Source organism: Panthera tigris, chromosome B1, assembly GCF_018350195.1.
Source record: "Panthera tigris isolate Pti1 chromosome B1, P.tigris_Pti1_mat1.1, whole genome shotgun sequence".
In the NCBI taxonomy this organism is placed as follows: Eukaryota; Metazoa; Chordata; class Mammalia; order Carnivora; family Felidae; genus Panthera; species Panthera tigris.
The window spans coordinates 152,113,641-152,135,529 of record NC_056663.1 but is presented as its reverse complement, the minus strand read 5'-3'; the positions used below and the strand labels follow the sequence as shown (position 1 = coordinate 152,135,529).

General features: G+C 33.1%; 1 protein-coding gene across 1 annotated transcript in view; it reads right to left on the bottom strand.

Moving 5' to 3' along the window:
- Positions 1-17,971, bottom strand: part of TECRL (trans-2,3-enoyl-CoA reductase like) — a 101,738-nt gene extending 83,767 nt beyond the window's left edge. Inside the window, exon 1 of the mRNA XM_007086898.2 lies at positions 17,724-17,971. Within this exon, the coding sequence (XP_007086960.1) occupies positions 17,724-17,957 (234 nt within the window). The 5' untranslated portion in view covers positions 17,958-17,971. The remainder of the gene's footprint in view (positions 1-17,723) is intronic.
- Positions 17,972-21,889: the final 3,918 nt, after the last annotated feature.

Genomic DNA, 21,889 nt, shown 5'->3' with positions numbered 1-21,889 from the left:
AATGAATAACCATGAGGCAACAGCAGGGGCGCATCTGAAAAAATAGCACATTCCGTCACCCATGCATTATGTATGATAGGACTCCATGTGTTGGTCCTTCCTCTTAGGATGAATGTGATGGTGGATGATGTGGGTAATTAGAAGAGATGTAATCTGGCAGAAGGGGTATCATGTCATTGTGTGCAGAAGCAAAGCTAAGTGGTTAGTCCAGGTTTCTGTCTATTACAGCACAATACAGACCCAAAAAGAAATAGCCTAAAAAATTAGGAATTTTAGTGAAATTGTACCTACATACTTAAATTTTGACATACGTGGGCCATTAAGTCATAGGAATTCTATTACCAACAGAGGCCTGCAAAGACATTATGTCGGGGTAATGCCAGAAATGCTGATTGAAAGTAAAAACAAATAAGTACATTTATGGATCTATTTTTTATAGTTGTAAAAAGAAAACCCACCTGATTTGTTCTTCCCATTTTGAAATGAAGCATATTTTATTTTTTATAGTCAAGAGCTCAATGTTTGTGGCTGTTCTTGCTGTTTGTGTTCTTCTTATAATGTCTAGTTAAAAGAATTCTGCATGAAATAGATCTTAAGGCAAAATCAGTTTCTCAGGAATTTTAGAGTGAAAGCTTTTTGGAATGTTCCTATCTGTTCCAAAGAAGTAGCATTCATCTGAATGTCTCAGGATTCTATGTTAAAGTCCTTATGAAATTAAGTTCAGGTTATAAATGGATTTTATTAAATAAAGTTAATGAGAAGCAGATAATAAAAATATTATTCAAAGGTGCACAGACCAGTATCGACAAACTCAGTTGCATAGCCAATAATCCATTATATGTTTTCCTAAAAGAAATGAATAATTACATTACATTTTTATTTTTAAGAAATCAAATAACCAGTAATTGCAAAGTCAGAACCACCCAAACATGAAGTAATATTAAATGTTTATTTTGGAAGCAGTGAAAATGTGTGATAAGAAAAGTTAAACTGCAGTAAGAAAAAAGACAGATGATAATTAATTTACACCTCACACAAAATGATGTTAAAATGATGAGTTTATAAGAAGGCAGAGGTACAACATTCTTGACTTAAGAGTAAGATCAGTTCTCAAATAAAATATTCTATATGTAGATGTAGTAGGCAGTTTACAATAAATCTTTCTAAAAGGGAACTAACTTCTTATAGGAAAATAAATGAGTGTGACATTCATAGGCTTTATGTGGTGACCGGTGGGTTCAGGTTACTTAGTTGAATCCCAGTAGATCACTGGGGATTGGAAATTATTTGATGACTGTCAGTTTAAAAATCCACTAATAAAATATAACGTACTAATGTTACGAAACCCGAAAAGTTTGCACATTTGAAAACTGTTAAGTGAGTAGAGAATTCATCTTTGCCTTCCTTCTTAAATTCTCTAGAGGTGTCTTTATAGCCATATGCCTTCTGTTAAAGCCTGAAAAGCTGAGGATATAAGGCATTTAGAAGAGATAATTTCTACTTTAGGAGATTGCCCTTTACTGTTAGAGATATCCTCAGGATGATCCGTCAGTGTGCCAGGTCTGTTTATAACTGGAGGAGGTTTCTAAAGCCTCTCTCAATTTCTGCAGTAAAAAAGAACATCATCCCCTTGGACTCAGTCAGCACCTTGTTCATTCCTGTTTTAGCTTGTATTATATTATCTTGTGTTGGACTATTTACATGTGATTATCCATCAAATTATAGCGAATGTCTGAAGAGGAAGGAACATATTTTGTTTGGTTTGATTTGTTTTTCATGCCGGTGTTCCTAGGGTTTATTACAGTGGAAGATCGATATTCTTCAACGTATATGAAAAACAACAAAAACAGGAAGGAAGGAAAGAAAGAAGGAGGGAGGGAAGAGAAAGGCAGATGATTTTCTAGGATAATGTCCTTGCAAGATATTCTTATAGGAATGCAATGATCAATTGAACACAGTTTAAGAGTACTATCACCTTCAAACAATGGTTGCCTCTCCAAACCTTTGAGCTCTGATCATGTAGCCAAGCAAACAGCATAGTTTTCACAGCAGAAGGTAAGACACAGTATAAGCATACATAAATCTAAGATTACGGACTTTTTATAATATAATTTGGGACTGCATGGAACTTACATTCTGTCATTGCACTGATTCTAGCAAAAATATAAATTTCATCACAGCTATATTCTGGGTTGTTAAGAAGCAAAAATGTGTGCCCACAAATTTGTGTTGTGAGGATATTAAAAGGCTTTATATGATATCAGTATCAGTTTTCACTATCTGTGATATTGCACCTTCAGACTTCTTTCCCTGAAGCCATTAGATAATTAAAAAACAAAACAAAAAGTGGAATGTTTATTTCTCAATGTTGCCTTAAATTACCGCTCATTTGTTAAATACTAATGTTATGAGTAATAGCACAAGAAAGAGGGTTGTTACTAGATAATTCTGAGCGGGAAGGCCTATAAAAGGAGCGATGAAAAATATGTTACACTTAAGTAACGTTAAGATCACAGCAACGAGATATGTGATGATTTTAATAGCTCTTTATCAGGCTACCCAAAAGTAACAGTAAAATGTTAATCTGGACAAGGTACATGCCTAAAATACAATTTCTTTAAAAAAAAAGCAAAAAGAAGCATACCAAATACCAAACCAAAATTATTTCCCAGAAACACATTATGTAAGCATAATCTTTATTTTTTTTGTTTGTTTGAACTGTTAGATCATGAAAAGACTAAGAATTCCTTCATCATGAACTTCATAAGAACTAATACACTATGTTCATCTGCAGGTTTTATCAAGAATTTAGCTAAGCTACTTCATGATATTGCTGTTCTGCCATCTGTTTTGTTTGACCAAGCAGCTTGCAGTGACCTTAACCTGACATTAGCCCCTCAGACAAGGACCTGCCCAGGATAGCAGCCCTCATAGTCCTAAGTAAATATGCACTCTGATATGACTTTACGGCAGCCCTTTGGACCAACGGTTTCCCCTGTTTCCCAATGGCTTCTCTTTATGTGGCCCTAAGATAAGGCTTCCTTGGGGCTTACCAAAATCCCCCTCTTTTGGTTTGAATTGGCTAATTTGGCCTTAGTCCAGGAACCCCCTAGCACTCTACTCACAGACCCTATTAAAGGCATATGCCTTAGGTCCTGTCTTTCTCTGTACCCTGTCTTCCCTCACCTCCCCATGTGGCTCCTTGAAGCCTGTAGATACTCCAGAACCTGTGGGTGATAGACTTCTCTATTTTCATACCTCTTGTGGTCTGTTGTTGAACCTTGGCTCACCATCTGGCACCCATGGGTTGCCATGGGTTAATTTCACAAATTCATAGCATGTTTATATACAGAAAATTGCCTTGATTCATTACAAGTTCAAACAGCAAAATTCTTGTTAAACCAAACTTAACTGAAATAAAATAGTAATGGAATATCATATTCCTTTTACCTTTAATACAACATTCAATTCTAATGTACCAGATATGTACATTTTTCTAACCTACATGGACTGTAACCACATTTGATAGGAGCTACAGTATATTTATTGCATAATTATTCTGCTTTGTTACAAAAAGGTGTTGTCCAGTAAAGTTTAAATTAGAAATAAATGTGTGTGTGTATATATATATATATATATATATATATATATATATATATAATATTTCTTAAAGTTTCCATGGTGTCCTAAAGATGTGTCCTTTGATTTATATTTTATTTGAATTATTTTACTTACTCTCCAAATATGAGTTATATACACATACCAAAAGAAAAAAATAACTTCAATACTTTTATTACATTTTGAAAATTTTGTTAAACCTTCCTTTATTTTGTAGTTTTTAACATACTTAAATGATGTGAAACATTTTTAGATTATTATTTAAAAAAAAATTTAAGTTTATTTATTTGAGAGAGAGAGACAGAGAGTGAGCAGAGGAGGGGCAGAGAGAGAGGGAGAGAATCCCAGGTAGATTCTGCGCTGTTAGCTTGAAGCCCCATGTGGGGCTCAAACTCACGAACCGTGGTCATGACCTAAGCCAAAATCAAGAGTCCAACGCTTAACCGACTGAGTCACCCAGGTTCCCCCAAATTTTATGTTATTATTACATTTGTAGATTTCAATTTGTTTAGCAATGTTCTACTTATTCAAGGCTCTGTGCCATAGATATTTCCTTATGGAAAAACCTACTAGACAATGGTATTTGTTCAGATGACCCCAGTGAGATAACTCACAATAAAATTTAAGGGAAAAGAAAATAAGGACATCGCCCAAAGCCACAAGCTGGTTAAGTGTGAGGGGTGGCTGAGTACCCTCAAAACCTAAGCAGAGCCCTTGATACTACATTGCCTCCCAAATGTGGCAGTCCTGAGTAAGTTCCCCAAAAGATTTACTTCTTGGGGCACCTGGGTGGCTCAGTCAGTTAAGTGACCAGCTCCTGATTTCGGCTCAGGTCATAATCTCATGGTTCCTGGGATCCAGCATACGTGTTGGGTTCTGGGCTGACAGCATAGGACCTGCTTGGGATTTTTTTTCTCTCCCTCTCTGACCTTCCCCTCCTCGCTTGTTCATACTTGCTCTCTCTTTCCCTCTAAATAAATAAACTTAAAAAGAGATTTGCTTCTCAGTTTTACGGAGCTCTCTGTCTTCAGACTCTCTACTGCTCATTCTATCTTCCATATTGTTACCAGATTTAATTTGCTGAATGGCAAATACTACCCCCTGATCTGAAAGAAAAGAAAAAGTCCAGATGCTAGGCAGTCATCTGGGACTCTACCATCAGTGCTAACCACACAATCTATTCTCAGTTTGTTCCATTCTGCAACATCACATCACGAACTTAATTACAGTAGGCCAGAAGGCTTATTGTTACTGTTCTGCTTCTTTGCCTTTAATATGCTAATTCTTCTTCCTGGGATGCTCTTTGTACACCATTCATGCTATTGTTTTGTAATGTATATATAAGTTGAAGTATAGTTGACATACAATATATATTAGTTTCTGGTGTACAACATAGTATTTGGACAATTTATATATACTATGAAATGATTGCCATAATAAGCATCAATACTATCTGTCACCATACAAAGTTATTATAATGTTATCAACTATATTTCCTATGCTGTACTTTTAATTCCTATGACTTATTTATTTTACAACTAGACGTTTGTACATCGTAATCTGCTTCACCTGTTTTGCCCATCCCCCTACCCTGTGACAACCACATTTGTTCTCTGAATTTATGAGTCTGTTTCTGTTTCTTTTGTTTTGTTTTTAGATTCCTCTCATAAATGAAATCACATGGCATTTATCTTTGTCTCACTTATTTCACTCAGCATAATACCCTCTAGCTTCATCCTTGTTGCAGCAAATGCCAAGATTTCATTCTTTTTCATGGCTGAGTACTATTACAGTGTGTGTGTGTGTGTGTGTGTGTGTGTGTGTGTATGTGTGTGTCTGTACGTGTGTACACAACATCCTTATCCATTCATCTATTCATGGACACTTCCTGGTCTTGGCTATTGTAAATAATGCTGCAATAAACATAGGACAGCATATGTTTTTGTGAATTAGTGTTTTGTTTTCTTTGGATAAATACCCCATAGCAGAATTACTGGATCGTATGGTATTTCTACTTTCTACAGTGGGCGCAACAATTTAAATTCCCACAAATAATGCATGAGGGTTTCCCGTTTTCCATATCTTCACCAACATTTCTTATTTCTTGTCCTTTTGATACTAACCATTCTGACTGGTTTGAGGTGATACCTTATTGTGATTTTGATTTTCATTTCTCTGATGATTAGTGATGTTGAACATATTTTCATGTGTTTGTTGGCTATTTGTATGGCTCCTTTGGGAGAAAAAGATCTGACCAATTTTAATCAGATTATTTGCTTTATGTTATTGAATTGTAGGAGTTCTTTATGTATTTGAATATTAACCCTTTCTTTGATATATCATTTATATATATCTTCTTTCGTTCAGCAAGTTGCCTTTTTGTTTTATTGCCTGCTGGAAGCCAAGCTATCCCAGCCTGAGTGGCAGGGCCTGGGCTGTGGACGGATTGGTGACTGCAAGGCGGCCCACCGACACGGAAGCTTCTTGCACTCCCGCTTTTAGGTAATTCGGCCTTAAAACAACCTGGGGTATTGTCTATTGGGGAATTGCCCTCGACAGGCCCTCTGGGAAAAGAACCATTAGGAAAGAAAATAAGGTTCTGCAAGAAATTGTGTAGCCTTACCTTTAGCCCTTGCCATCCCCTATGGAGACTCCTCTACTTAGAGGGAGGATAGCCTCATGCATTTGCCAGCAAAGGCGGCCAACAAAAGAGAGACATACGGATCTGAAAGCCCCACTCCAGTAACTAAGGAGTGTATCTCTGGGCACAGGTGACTTCAACCCATAGCCCCACCTGGCCCCCCGGAGGCATTCCTGATGATGACTGAACCTAGTCGGTTAAGGTACAGAATGGTTCATTGGTTCCTAGGTGCATTGTCTCTCTGAGAATGTAGGAGGCATGGGTTTCTAAGGCCTTTTCAGCCCCTTCCTGGCACCTCGGACCGAGGCAAACACATTGTTCTTCTGGCCTCATGTGGTTGGGAGGTCATGTCTCTGTAACTGTTCCACTTGAGGTGTTGAGAAATGGAGGTCCTTTCACGAGAACAGCAAAGCAAATGCTTTGTAGATTATAGATAAACACAGGTGCATAATAGAATAATGTAAGAAATGAATCTATAATCAAAGGGTATGCGGGAAAGTTAGGGGAAAATCGCCATGTTATTTCTTAAAGGTTGTTTACACATAGGAACATTTTCAAAATTAGGTAATGTTAGAAAAACAGATGACATATGTTACAAGGAAATCACTAGCATATATAATGTCACGTTTACTACAATAAATCGGCCAGTTCAACACGCTGCTGTTGTCTGTGTCCATTTTTATTCTAGTTTTAGTTTTTTATTTTAGTTTTTTATTTTCTGTTTTTTATTTTAGTTTTGTTTTATTTTCACCGACGTCGTTCTTCCTTCGGGAACCCCTGGACCTGCTGGAGCTGGACTCTGGCAGTTGCCAAAGCTTTTTATTTTGGTATAGTCCTAATTGTTTCCCTTGGCTGAGCAGACAGATCCAAAAAAACATTGGTAAGGCCAGTGTCCAAGAGTTTACTGTTTATGTTTTCTTCTAAGAGTTTTATGTTTTCAGGTCTTACATTTAGGTCTTCAATCCATTTTGAGTTTGTTCTTGTGTATGGTGTGAGAAAGTGGTCCAATTTCATTAATCTGCATGCAGCTGTTCAGTTTTCCAAAACCATTTATTGAAGAGACTGTCTTTTCCTCATTGTACATTCTTGCCTCCTTTGTCATAGGCTTATTTCTGGGATCTCTGTTCTGTTCCATTGATCTGTGTTTATGTTTGTGCCATTGCCTTACTGTTTTGACTGCTGCAGCTATGTAGTATATCTTGAAATCTGAGATTGTAATACTTTTAGTATGTTAATTCTTCCTGGGATGTTCTTTCTAGCCCACCTTTGCTAATTGATTGTTATATACATATACATATACATATACATATACATATACATATACATATATATAACAATTGTTATATAAATACAATTATATATATATAATATATATTTATACATTATATATTATAATGTATAAATATATACATTAATATATATACATATAATATATGTATAAATGTATTTATAATATATATAAATGTTGTATTTATATAACAATTGTTATATATATATATATATATATATATAAAATCCTTTTGGGTGCCTCTTTCCAGTCACTTTAGCTTTATTTCTCATCCTCATGCTTAAACCTCTATCAGATGGTAAAGTATCGTTTCCCTAGCCACCTTAGTATATAATTTGTGTTAAACTCCCATATGCTATTCACCATGTTGTAATTTGTTTCAAAATGCATAATCTATCTTTCCAGTTTGACTCATGTATATCAGGATAAGGAAATATGTTTAATTTTCAACCCCAAGTAATCTAAAGTATGGTAGCTACTCATAAAGTAACTATTTGTCTAATTTGAATAACATGTCTCTTGGATATACATTTGACCTTTGAATAACATGGGTTTGAACTGTGTGGGTCTACTAATTCACAGATCTTTTACAGCACAGCACTGTAAATATAGTTTCTTTCTTTGTGATTTACTTAATAATATTTTCTTTTATCTAGCTTACTTTATTGTAAAAATGCTGTGTATAACACATATAATATACAAAATGTGTGTTAATAGACTGTTTATGTTATAGTAAGGCTTCCAGTCAACAGTAGGCTATTAGTACTTAAGTTTGGGGGAAGTTAAAAGTTAAATATGGATTTTCAGCTGCGTGGGGGTTAGTGACTCTGACCCCCAAAATGTTCAGAGCTCAATTGTTATTAGTTTCTTTACATAGACTGTTATCTAAATCTTAGGTACTATTTTAAACATGTGTTTCTAAACTTAGCTTTCTTTATTCAGCCTTGACTTAATGGGAAATAGGATTTCTTTTAATAGTATAATACTCCTCTCATAAATTTTTTCCCTAGTAGTTAACATTTTTTTCATCTTTTCTTTACATTTCCAAGGAAAACATGCTTTATTCACTTTCACTGATCTAAAAGCATGTCATTTCAGCTATAATTTTTGTTCTATATTTACAATGCAAATATTTGAGCATTATTATTTTATCTTACCTGTAAAGAACCTACACTTTTAGAACAAAATCCAAGAGGAGTCTTGATATGACATGTACTAATTTTGCATCCAAGGCATATTTATTGTATAATAGCATTTAGGTCATTCCCATGTCCTCTAGTTCAATGCTTCCCAACTATGTAGGATAAAACATCACTTCTTAAAAAAAATTCTATGATACATTTGTAAAATACAATGAAAATAAATTGCTAGAAAAATGAAATAATGATGAACTATTTACAATTTTCATTTAAAAAATTATTTGTTTGAACAAACACAAAATTACTCTTTCAAGTTGTCAAGATAGCTTACAAATGCTCATTTCCAATGACTAGACTATATAACTTCTATAGTGGAAATTTCAATCAACTGTTTCTGGGACAAATAACACATCTGCTTATAGATCATAAGTGGCACTCAAAGAAGTTGTCATTTCAGTTTGATCATGAGGAATGGTTGTGAATTAGACAGAAGATTGTAACAGAACACTCTAGGCAGAGGGATCAAATTTTACCCAAACTCAAGGAATGGAAATCACAATATTATTTTGGGATTGGTGAGTAGTAGAGATTGATGAAAAATGGAGCAATAAAGAAGGGGTAAACAGTAACCCAAAGTATGTGAATTGGACTACATAGGAGTTAATATAGAGTTGAAGAATGAAGAGTTTGAAACACTTAAGTTTTTCAAGACTTTTGCTGCCTATAAAAGAACACTTTTCTAGGAAAGTCAAATTTCTTGTTACCCATTGACTGTCATCCCCATTCTAGACTGGGTTTCCCCCCAAATCACTGAACCTAAAGCAATCTAATTAAACTAAACATGAGCATTATACCACTTAATTCAAGGGATACTTATCATATTTCTTTGTGCTTTTTAGTCACATCTACTGATCTTTCCCTTCTCACTCAAATATTCTTTCTTAGGCTTCTGTGATGAAAGAGTTACCTTTCTGCTGTCCTTCTGGAAACTTCTCTTAGTTTCCTTTTCAAACCTCCCTTTATTTAACATCTTTACATATTGGAATTCCTCAGGCCTGTATAGTTGGTTCTTTCCTTTATTCATTATATTGTTCTTTTAAAATTTTCTCTTCTATACTGTAATGGCTGCAAAGATCACCTACACATTTCTAATTCCCAAGTCAACATATTGAATCATGACCACTCTCCTGAGTCCTACATCTTCATACCCAAATGCCTACTAGTTATTTCTTCTTGGGTATTTCACGGAGATCTCTAACTCAAAATGAGCAAAACTGAGTACTTGTTTCCTACCTGCCTCTGTACTTGTCTGCACCAAAAATAAGAAAGCAAACAATGCTAAACCTGAAACTAATATCAGACTGTATGTTAACTAACTAGAATTCAAGTAAAAACTTGAAAAAGAAAGAAAAGCAAGCAAAAAAATAAACAAAAACACATAAAGGACTTAATAACTTATACTGTTCTTAGGATCCCAGTAGTTTAAACAGCAATTCAACATCATACTTGCATCCTCCCTAACCTTCATTCTTCACAACCAAACAAGTCTTGTTCTTTCTACCTCCTTTATCTGTCATATCCCCCTATTTCTCTTCCATCTTATCCACTGTCTGGGCCACATATTAACATAATTTCTCCAAGGAGATTCTGCTGTTTCACAGATTATCTCCCTTTGTTTACTATCCCAAACTACCATTCCCCCCCCCGCCCCCCCCACTGTGTAGGTATCTTTGCACTTAAAATTACTTGTACAGTGTTTGGCTTCCACCAGAGAGTATAGAATCTATGAGAACAGGAATTGCATCTGTTTGAGTTAATCATTATCTCAAACATATAATAGAAAACTAGACAAATATCTTAGCAGATATCTATTGAGTTAATAAATGGTCACTATAAGATGGCAAAACATAGAGCTGGAGAAACGCTGAATCTGGTAAATTTCAACTCTTTTCTTTCAAGATGCATCCTCTAAAACTTATTCATCTATGTTGACCTTCTAAAGAGAGTGTCATTGTATCTCGTATTTTACAGAAGATAAAATGACATCTTCTTTATAGCTTGCCCATAAACAAAAATGGTTTTCTTATATGGTGATATATTTAGAAAATGGAAAAATGTAGACATAATTTAAAGGAATACACATAATAGTTTATATTTGTTATATATAATGACTAAATTGTCATAGTCACAGCCAAAAAGTACTAATTCAATTATTTTCCTGTGCCAATGGAATAATAATATTATTTACATACTGCCATTATCTAAAATACAGCTTTAATTTACAGAAAACCAATAATATGGTACATGGTGGTATATTTTGCACATTTCACAAATATAAAAGTCCTAGATACTCCTGGAAGATAGATATTTACTGTATTTTGATTTGATATTTACCTTACATGGAAAAGCAAGAGTCAGAGTAGTTAGGTAACATGTTAAGATGATAAAATATTAATAATTTGCAAAGCTCAGCTGCAGACACAAGTATGTCTGACTTCTGAGCATAAACCTCTACACTACATTTCTTCTCATGACAGTATGCATTTGTTCAATATGGTAGGACTACTTTTTCTGAGAGAAATCTAAGGGCAGATGATTTAAAATATATTAATATCAAATACACTGATTCTATGAAATAAGACGTGCATGTTGTATTATGGAATTCTGAAGTGTATGCAAAGAGAGGAGTAGGCATTGAGGCTCTTCAGGACTCACAGAAAATGACTACATTAATTCCCTCTTTGTGGAGGAATAATCCATTTTAATTTCTTAATTTTTAATGATATAAACACTTTGTGCATATTTGTTGCTTCATTTATTATTATAGAGACTTCAAAGGTATTTTTAATTTCTAGGTTTGAATGTTAATTAATGTTATTTTATGTCTGTATATAAAAAAACTGAAGAATACTTTGGAACTTTCTTTTGTATCAAATGGAAGGGAAGTAGACAACCTTCAAAAATAGCACCTCTAAAAAACAGATGAACATAGGGGAAAGAAAAAAATAGAGAGAGAGAGAGAGAGAGAAAAGAGAGAGGGAGAGAGTGAGAAAGGAGAGAGAGAGAGAGAAGGAGAGAGAGAGAGAGAGACAGAGAGAGAGAGAGAGAGAAACCATAAATGAAAAAAGAAAAGAAAATAGCATTTCTGTCTTGAAACATATTGTCTGTATGGGAAGTCAGATGTCCTGTCCCAGTCATGAAATGAAAACAGAACGTGAGAATTTGGGCTAATGAAAGTCATTAGTATATGTCAGGTGGTAGTGTATGGCAGTTAAGAGCAAAGCCCAGAACAAATATTGGCCAGTTCAAAGCTTGATTCTAATACACACTAAGTTCTTCATTTCGAATCTCTGTACCACCGTTCTTACTTTATAAACGGATGGATAACAATACCTAAATCCTTTTACGGAAAATTATAATAAAGGGCAGAGATATTGGATTATGTCCAAGGAAACGTAAAATCAATCAGATTCATATTAAAATTCTATTCTATGTGAATTCAAAGCTCATACCCTTTCAATTATAACATGTTCTAAGAAGAAATGGGAGGGGAGGAAGGGGACTGAGGTGGAAGGAAAGAAAACGGGGACAAGGATGGAAGGAAGAGGGGAAGGATAGAGGAGGAAAGAGGATGAAGAAAGAGAAGGGAGAGGAAGAAGGAGAAGAGTGGAAGAAAAAGATCTTGTCATTTCTATACACATGAAATTGTGAAAGCTGCCATGACGATATTTTAAGACAGATGCCATTCTCATTTTGCAAATGAATGAATTGAGACATATATTTGCTAAGTTGCATGCCATCCAAGGTAAATTATTAAAAATGACAATATTAGAAATTAAGTATTTTCAAACTTTCTAACTAGAATATCAAAAGTGAAGTTTTTAGTTAGTCTATCTACCCTATAATTCTCTCTACTATTTTCTGGTTAAAACTGATATTTTTATCATTAGAAGGATTGGAGAATTACTGAGTGCTTTCTTTTATTTATACAGTCTTTTTTTTTTTTTACATACATACAGTGTTCTATTAGTTTCAGGTGCACAATATAGTGATTCAACAATCCATACATCACCCAGTGCTCATCACAACAAGTGCACTCCTATAAGTAGGTTTTAAAATGCTTTTTAGAGTTTTGACATAAAGCAAATAAAATAATAGGAGAAAGAGGGCTCTTGAGGTCAAGTTCCTTGGAGAAAAGATTAAAGAGAAAAGTATGGGATGATATTGGGAACATTTATCAATCCTAGCTTTTAAAGTTCTTGCTGTGCTCTTGAACCATCAATATATCACTAGATAAGCTTTTGACATTTTACAAAATAGAAGTGAGACAGGGATAGTGAGCAACTGAAAATAACTCATTGTTAAAGTTTTAAAAATTATTTTTTATATATTTTTTATGTTCCAATAAAAACAAGCATGATATTTACATTTTAATTCAGCTACTAGCTCTCCATCTTTTCATCCTACATTAGTCATATTATTTTACTTACATATGGTATATAAATAAGTTAGTTAAATAAATAGCCCCATCTGTATTGTCTGCCTTATAAAAACCTTATTAGCTTTTTATAATCAGAATATGATGGTCAGTAAATTATACACTAATACAAAGTTAAATTCTATACATCTTTCTCGGGAGAAAACCCAGAAGAATTTGGGCATTTAGTGAAATGGTTTAATCAAATGTCTTTCTCTGTGAATATATTTATATTTATTTTAATGATATTTTGATTTAGAGAATAGTAAAAAGTATTTTCAAGTATCCTACTCTTTCACCCCAAAACTATCACTGCTAAATATGAGTGCATTGTGAAATCCACAAAACTTTTGAACAGGTATAATTTATTCAATACATTTTGGTTAAACACTTATCTTTGTTCTAAATGTTGCAGACACAGGAATGATAACAAAACAAAACCAGATCCCTGATTTTGCAAAGGTGGAATAACAGGGTAGGCCAAATAATAAACAAAATGAAAAAAAGGGAAAATAAACAGTATATTAAATAGTAATAACTTGTAGTAAAGAAATAGAACAGGATAGGGTAATAGAGAATATTGGCAGATTTTACCACTTTAAATAAGTAGTCAGCAAATTCTCCCAAAGAAAAAGTGACAATTAAGTGGACCCAAATAAGACACTGACTAGTTTTATGAAGCAAATGTTATGATCTAACCTGATAGCTCTAGTTACTATGGAAGGAATATACTGAAAGTGCTAAGAACAGAAACAGAGGAAAGATTTAGGAGCGCTAGCAGTAGAGGTGGTGAAAATTTGTCAGTTTGGATATATTTGAAAATATCACTGAGACGATGGATTATATGTGGGGTATGAGATTAAGATATGAGTTATGATGCCTCTAAGTGTTTGACTTGAGGTATTCGAAGGATGCAGTTGCCACTTATTGACTTCGGAAACTCTGTGATAAAATTTTGAGGTAAGACCAAGTGTTCAATTTTAGATATACTAAGTTTGAGATTCCTAGTAAACATCCAGATAGATGGGTGGGTAGATACATAACTAGATACATAGATAGATGCATAGGTAAATATAGATAGATAGATAGATAGATGATAGATAGAGATACATACAGAGATGTATACATACATAGATAAATGGATTGACAGTTGAGGAGAAAAAGATAAGCTACAGTTACATATAATATATAAGTCATCAATAGATAATATTTGAAGCTATGGGATTCAAAAAGGTAAATGAGTAAATATTGGGAGAAGTTTCAATGACTGAGTTGGTGACAGTCCACACCTAGTAAGTCAGATGATGAAGAAGCAGCAAGAGAAAATGGAGAAGCAATGAAATAAGTTTGTTTTTTTTTTTAAATATGTCTATTATCCTGAACTCATATAGCAAAAGAGGAAGAAGTGCCTATCAGTGGCAAATGTTGCTGATACGCTAAGATAAAGCATTAGAAATGACCTTTGGATTTTAGCAAGGAGTTTTTGCTGCGGCAAAATCAAACTGAAAAGGTATGGAGGCAAATGCCTAAATGGAGTAGTTTTAGGATCGAATGAAAAGAGAAATGTGGATAGACAATATGAAGAGGATGAAAGTAATCATAGAAATAAAGCAGAAGCTGGAGAAGATAGTGAAGGCAAGAGGTTTTTGCTTGTTTGGGGGTGTGTGTGTGCATGCAGGCATGTGTCTATGCATGCATGTGTGTGTGTGTATGTGTGTGTGCATGTACATGTGTATGTGATATTAAGTAAAAGAACATGACTCAGTATATTTTCTTTAATCCCAGGAATTATTTTGATGTTTTTGTTTCATGAATATCTTTAGTAGATACATTGTCTATATTGAAGTTTAAATTATAGTATCTAGATGAAAACTAACTTTCTACTAGAGGTCAGCATATATTACTAAAATACATATATTCTGCTCAAACTATTTGAATATTTATATCTAATCTATGCATTATAAGAAATCATGTCAATGGGCAATTATCAAGGAGTCAAGTTTAAACTCTGCCAGTATCACAAGGTTCATCACTTATTTTTTCTTTTACATTTATACACATTAAATTTATCTCTCCAAATGATTATTAAAACTAATATATATATATATATATATATTAGTTTATATATTGTGTTCAAGGCATCATGACAAATATGTTACATATATTATTTTTAGTTTTCATTCCAAGCTTACATACAGATTTTATTAACTTATTTTCTAAATAAGGGTCCTGGTGATCAGCATGTCAGCGAGTTTTCTGCACCTTGATAAATATGATTGATGCAGCAGGGATTTGGTCCAGATATATTTAATTCCAACGTCCATGACTTTCAACTTTTACTGCTTTGTAACACAGTGCTTACTGAAAGATAGGGACTGTCATAAGCAATACTTAGTATGTTGAGTAGAGCCAAGTACAATGAAAGGCACTTAACATGACCTTACTGCTAAGATAGCTGTTACTTTGTCTAGGCAAAACAGTATCCTGAACAATAAACAAAATCAATCTTTCTCATATTTACAAATTTGAACTTTTAGGAATCATGAAGCAAAAAAATGTGAATTAATCCAGATTTTTTTCTTTTAAATGTCTTGCATTGTTGGGACAATTTATCAAGCTACCAAACTAAAACAAGACAAAACAAAATCCAGTTTTACTGACAAGTCAAAGACTTGGATGTTTTAACTTCCACATCATCTGGTGTTAATTGTGCAATAAAGGCTGGTGAGGAATCCAGAAATAATCCCCTATGTGGCCTACTGAGTTTCCCTAAAGGTTTGCTACTGGTAGTGCAATTACAAGAATTACTGAAATGTAAGAAAAACTTCTATATCAAAATTCCTTTTCTTTTTAAAGGAGATAGAAGTTTATTGAATATACCACAAAGGAGGGGTAACAAGACAGCAGAGAGACTGTCTGCCTTTAAACCAAAATTCCTAAGCCAAATCTTTGTCTCTAAAGAATATTGGCTTTCTGCATGCTTAATTTTTTTCACAATTTAATTAATAATTGAAAATGTAAACCCCCATGTCTAACCTTCAAATACAATCTCAATATCAAAATTTAAATATATGGGAAAAAATAATTAGCAGCCCATTAGCGGTTTCTCATTACTCTGAGATGGATTTTGCATCAAGGTTTAGACACAAGTCAGAAAGGACATAAAAGCCAGTCTCATTTTAGAATCTTGATCTTTGGAAATCCTTGACCAATTCAGTATCCATTCACTACCTTCTTTCCTTTAATTTAATTGTATTTTTCTGATGAGTTTTAAATTTTTAAGAGTGAAATAATACAAACATCAGTAACCTCTGGGTGATTTTTTTGTTTTGTTTTGTCTTAGTCTTGTATGATATAAAAAAACCCAAAAACCTTATTGAGGTATTAAAATAGAAGTAAATTACAACATGCATGAAATTTATGTTAAAATTCTATTACCACAATATATATTCATTTATATATGACTCTAGTGGTAGTATTGAAAAATAATGTGATTTGGAATTCCTTACAAATAGTTTTGAATCTCTTGCATTCCACTTATGAACTTTATGAACTTGTAAAGTTCTTTACCTTTTATTTCCATATGTAAATAAAAGTTACTGTTACTAGCTAATAGGTTGGTCATAGATTTACAATTACTAAGTGAGAAAGTACGTATGATCTTCTGCAATTAAAAGCAGGAACAGTTTTGTCTCTCCCTCTTATCCAGAAACATAGCTAGAGTATAGTTAAATGAAATCAGTGACTGAATTTTATTTTCAGAACAATAGAAAAAAGCTTATTTGACATGTCTGTATAGCAAAATAAATGAAAATATATTGTTGTAAAAAATGTCAATCTTTCTCAATAAATTAAACTGCTAGTGACCTTTCAAGCCAATGAAAAACAGACAATGGATGAAATATTGTATACACATACGTATATCCATGATGTACACGTATACTTATGTGTTAATTTTCTAACCCAGGAAGTATGTATTTTATCTTTTCTGAATGAAACATCTTTGACGTGAATATAAAAATGTTTAACATATTAAGCGAGACTTTTTTAAGGAATTTAAACACTGTAACTTTGAAATAAGTAAACTTTCCATAAAAAGCGAGATGTTCATTTTTCAAGACAATGAATTCTAAATAATTTTTAAATGACTAGACTGTATCATATATGCTAAATATCATTTTTAGTAAGTTTGTCGCCTTTTGCTTGCTATTTTCTGTGAACACTGATAAACTCTATGATAATTTGAATACGTAATGAAGTATACAGAGAGAAAAACCTAGGGAAATTTTGTTGTGAAGGCTGAGAAGCTGAGCACTGGAAATTTTACCTCTTGACAATGGTCCACCTTAACAGAAAAAACAGACATAATAATTAGCTACTATTTAAACTGACTATGAATATCTTCCACTGAAATAGTATATGAAGTATCTATCCTACTCATCATAAAACTAACGTTAAAAGTCAGGACTATGTTTTGATACAACTTCGTCAGCATTTAATCAAGTGACCAATAATCTTTGGTGCAGATAAGAGAATTTTAAGTGAACAAATATAACTTACCTTATCCACAATACATATCTGCTTTCTTGTTTGAGCATCAAGTACTTCAATCTCAAAGTGCGTAGTTTTTGAATGTTTAACTACTGGAATTGATTTTAGAGGGCCCGCTGAGAGCACAAAATGCGACAAACAGTGGAAGTTTCTCAAGTCATTCTTCAGGATGGACCGTGTAGCTCCTCGGGAAAATATTTCTCTCTTGCGTTCTGAAGCAAGGGACTTGTGCCTTTTGAACATTGTGTGAACCAGGAGAATCTGTCATGTCAACAGAAGACACTTGCCAGTGTGTTCCCTTTGCACCAGTTTAAATACTGCGGGTGAAACCAGGAAAGGTCAAGTGCCATGCCATTCCAAGAGTTCAGTTTTATTTAGCAGGCTTGAAAACAATGACTGATCTATTTCTATATATAACACACTATTGTAAATTGCTGCAGTGTAGAGGATTACTTTACCAGCATTCCAATTATTTCTTGCTTTCTCCTTTTATCTCTGCTTCTTAATATGGCCACTAGTATCTGAAATTCCAGAGCAAGAAAAGAATAGACAGAGTTTTTATCTCTGAATGCTGCATGCACCTCAAACAAATATATTATTATTGACACATTCACATTTACAGGTATTTAAAATTAGCATAGGGATATCTTATAGATAAATTAAAAAACACCTAGTACATAATTATATAACAAAATTTTTTATAAGTGTTGCTTAAGAGAAAGATTTGTGGCATGTTTTAAATAGATATAAATAAATATAAATATATAAATATATATTTAATATATAAATATTAAATGTTATATAGCACAATATAATATAATATAAATTGTATATACAAATAAACATATATATGTTACAAAAAGGATGAATTCTTCACTGTACAGGGAATAGAAAGATGGAACATCATCCATGAGATTGGAATATGTAGAAAGCAATTTTATAACTTAAGGAAAAATAAGTAAATCTCATTTTAACATTTCTAAACATTATATGCTATTAGCAAATCTTTGAATTTATATAAAAAATTAATACTAAACATTACATTTACCACAGCACTAAGTTATGACAAATTCAAATACTATCATTATAAACAATGAAGAATGTTAAACAACCTGGAAAGAGGGGTTTGTTGGAAAGACTCAAAGCACTTGGATACCTATATATCTGGTGAAGAAACAACTGAAAAATATCCAAAATATATTGTCACTGATTCAAAGGGATATTACAGGAAAATATTCTGAGATGTTATCTGCAATGAAGACATGAAGAGTCAAGTGGCTAAAATTATAAAGAAGTGAATATATATATATATATATATATATATGGCTAATATTTACTGTTATAATTAAACAAAATAACATGATTTTTAATTGTGACCAAACATTATGCAATGAATATCTACTTACACATTGTGCAGTTATCATTTTCATATTCTAGACAACCATTACACTCAATATGTAATCTTTTAAAAACAGAGAAGACAAAAATATATATGTTTGTGTGCCTGTTACACATACACACGTGTTGTGCAATTTCACCACTCAAATTGCACAACACTCCATCCCTTTTCTCCCACAGCTCAGATCTAATCCATTAGAAACCCAGAACACAGTCTTCTCACCATCCCACAGCGACCTTCAAAGCATCAACCTCACCTGTGTTCCTTTTCCAAACTAGTCTTTCTGTGTCAATACTGGCCGATCTATTATCATTTTAATATAGCAGCTAGATTGATCAGGCTCTATGCAAAAGCAGACCTTGCAATAATCTGCTCAACACACTGCAGAGTCTTTCTATTTTATGTAGCAAAAACTCCAAAGTTCTCCGTGAAGGTCTGTAGGATCTGCATCATCAGCACCTTGTTATATTTCTATCTCATCCCTTAATCTATCTATCTACAGTGCCTAACACAGTGTCTGGTACACATTAGGTGCCCAATAAATATATATTAAACAAACAATCAGTAAATGTATCTTAAAGGTGTAGCAGAATGGGGTGATGCTAATAGCATGCTCAGGTAAACTACGTCTTATACTAAAATGACATAAACATATCCTGTAGGTCTCTCCAGATATAGTTTCTATTTAAAAAAAGGAGTAGTCTAAAGGACACGGGAGTTGAACTGAAAGAGCTCCCATTGCCAAAGTTGGAAAAATACAAGCAAGAAAATAAACGCTGATGATAATGGATTCTAACGCAAAGAGCAATATAAATATCCATGAGTCCATACTGTTATGAATAAATGATAAATAAATAAATAAATAAATAAATAAATAAATAAAGATAAAAGGTGGGTTTTCCTTACGCAAGAATTCCAGATAGTATATATAGATACTTTCTTGCTGCATGTGGATTTCACTTAGTGACACACTTACAAAAATAATGAATGGAAGGGAAAATAGAAATGTTATGGAGGAGAAAACTGGAAGGTAGAGAGCATTTTAACCAAGAGGCCAAGTTTAAGATCACCATGAAAAGTCATGGTGATATCATGTACCCAATGATATCATGAGGTGAAGACATTTCACCTCTGTGGTACTCTTCCAAAAGTTCACTTCCTCAGTCTAACCTTGGGAAAAATCAAGACAAACACAAATTGAGAGACAGTCTACAAAATACTTACTATTCTGAAAAACTCTCAAGAATTTGAAAAAGAAGGAAAAACTGAGAGACTGTAACGGATCAAAAGAGAATCTGTGGTTACATGACTAAAAAATTCAATGATGTCCTGTTTCCTGGAACAGAAAAAGAAATCAGTGGAAAAACCTGTGAAGTAAGAATAACATTTGTACTTTAATTAATAGTGTTGTGTCAATACTAATTTCTGAATTTTGATGAATATACCATTGCTATCTAAGATGTTAAAATTAGGGGAAGCTGGGTAAAAGTACACACACAGAAAAACCTCTCTGTACCTCCTTTTCAATGTTTTTGTAAAATTACTCCAAAATGAAAAGTATAAAATAAATACACAGCCATCCCAACACATAAAATAAGGAATAGATAAAGAGAAAAATGGAAGTGAAAGACATTTAAAATAAGAAACTTTCAGATTTTCATCTGTGTCAATCACTCAAGTTAAACATTTTGGAAGAGAATAAAAATCACTTTAGATATTATGCTACTTATTATTTCATTATGTATTTTGGAAGTAGTTTTAAAAATAAAATGATTTATATTTGCTATGGTGTTCTCACAAGATTATTGCTAAATAGATCATAATAAAAATAACACCCTTAATTAATATTTGTTTAATACTAGACCTAGAATATCACTTTGTAAACTAGATTTCAATTTAAAATATATTTAAAATGGAAAAAAAGGATTACAAAAAGATACAATCTCAAATCAGAACCTTTATTCTAATTCATTTATTTATAATAAAGTGTGAAGGACAAGAGTTAAGATACTATTGTTCTTTACCTCCATATTTTTCATTCATTTTTGACAGAAAGTTACCCATTTCAGTATATTTTCCATTTGAAGTACCATTTTAAAATATTAGATTATTTTAAATAATTAACAGGCTAATTTTTTGGAGCAGTTCTAGTTTACAGAAAAAAAATACATAATTGAATGTGCAGAATTCCTATATACTCTTCCTCTTCTGCAACACAATTTCTTCATTAGTGTGGAATTTTGCTACAACTGAAACCAATATTGACAGATATTTATTAATTAAAGTGCATACTAAGCCTTTGTGCTTTACAGTTCTTTGAGTTTTGACAAATGTATAAAGTCATGTCTCCACCTTGATAAGATCATACAGAATAGCTTCACTGACTTGAACATGTCCTGAGCTCCAACCTCCACTGTTCCCCTGTTCCAAACCCGTTGGTCACAACTGATCTTGGTGCTATCTTCAAAGTTTCATTTTTTCCAGAATATCATTAATTAAAATTATATAATATGTAGTATTTTGAGAGTGGCTTTTTTTCATTTGGCAGTAGGCTTTTAAGTTTCCTCCACACTTTTTCATAGTTTGATTTCTCTCTCTCTCTGTCTCTCTCTGTCTCGTGTGTGTGTGTGTGTGTGTGAATAATCCCTTCGTGTATGGGTATAAGACAGTTTATTTATTCATGCATTTATTGAAGGACATCTTGGCTACGGCTATAAACATGCATGTTCAGGTTTTTGTGTGAATATAATTTTTAATTTATTGAAGCAAGTAACTA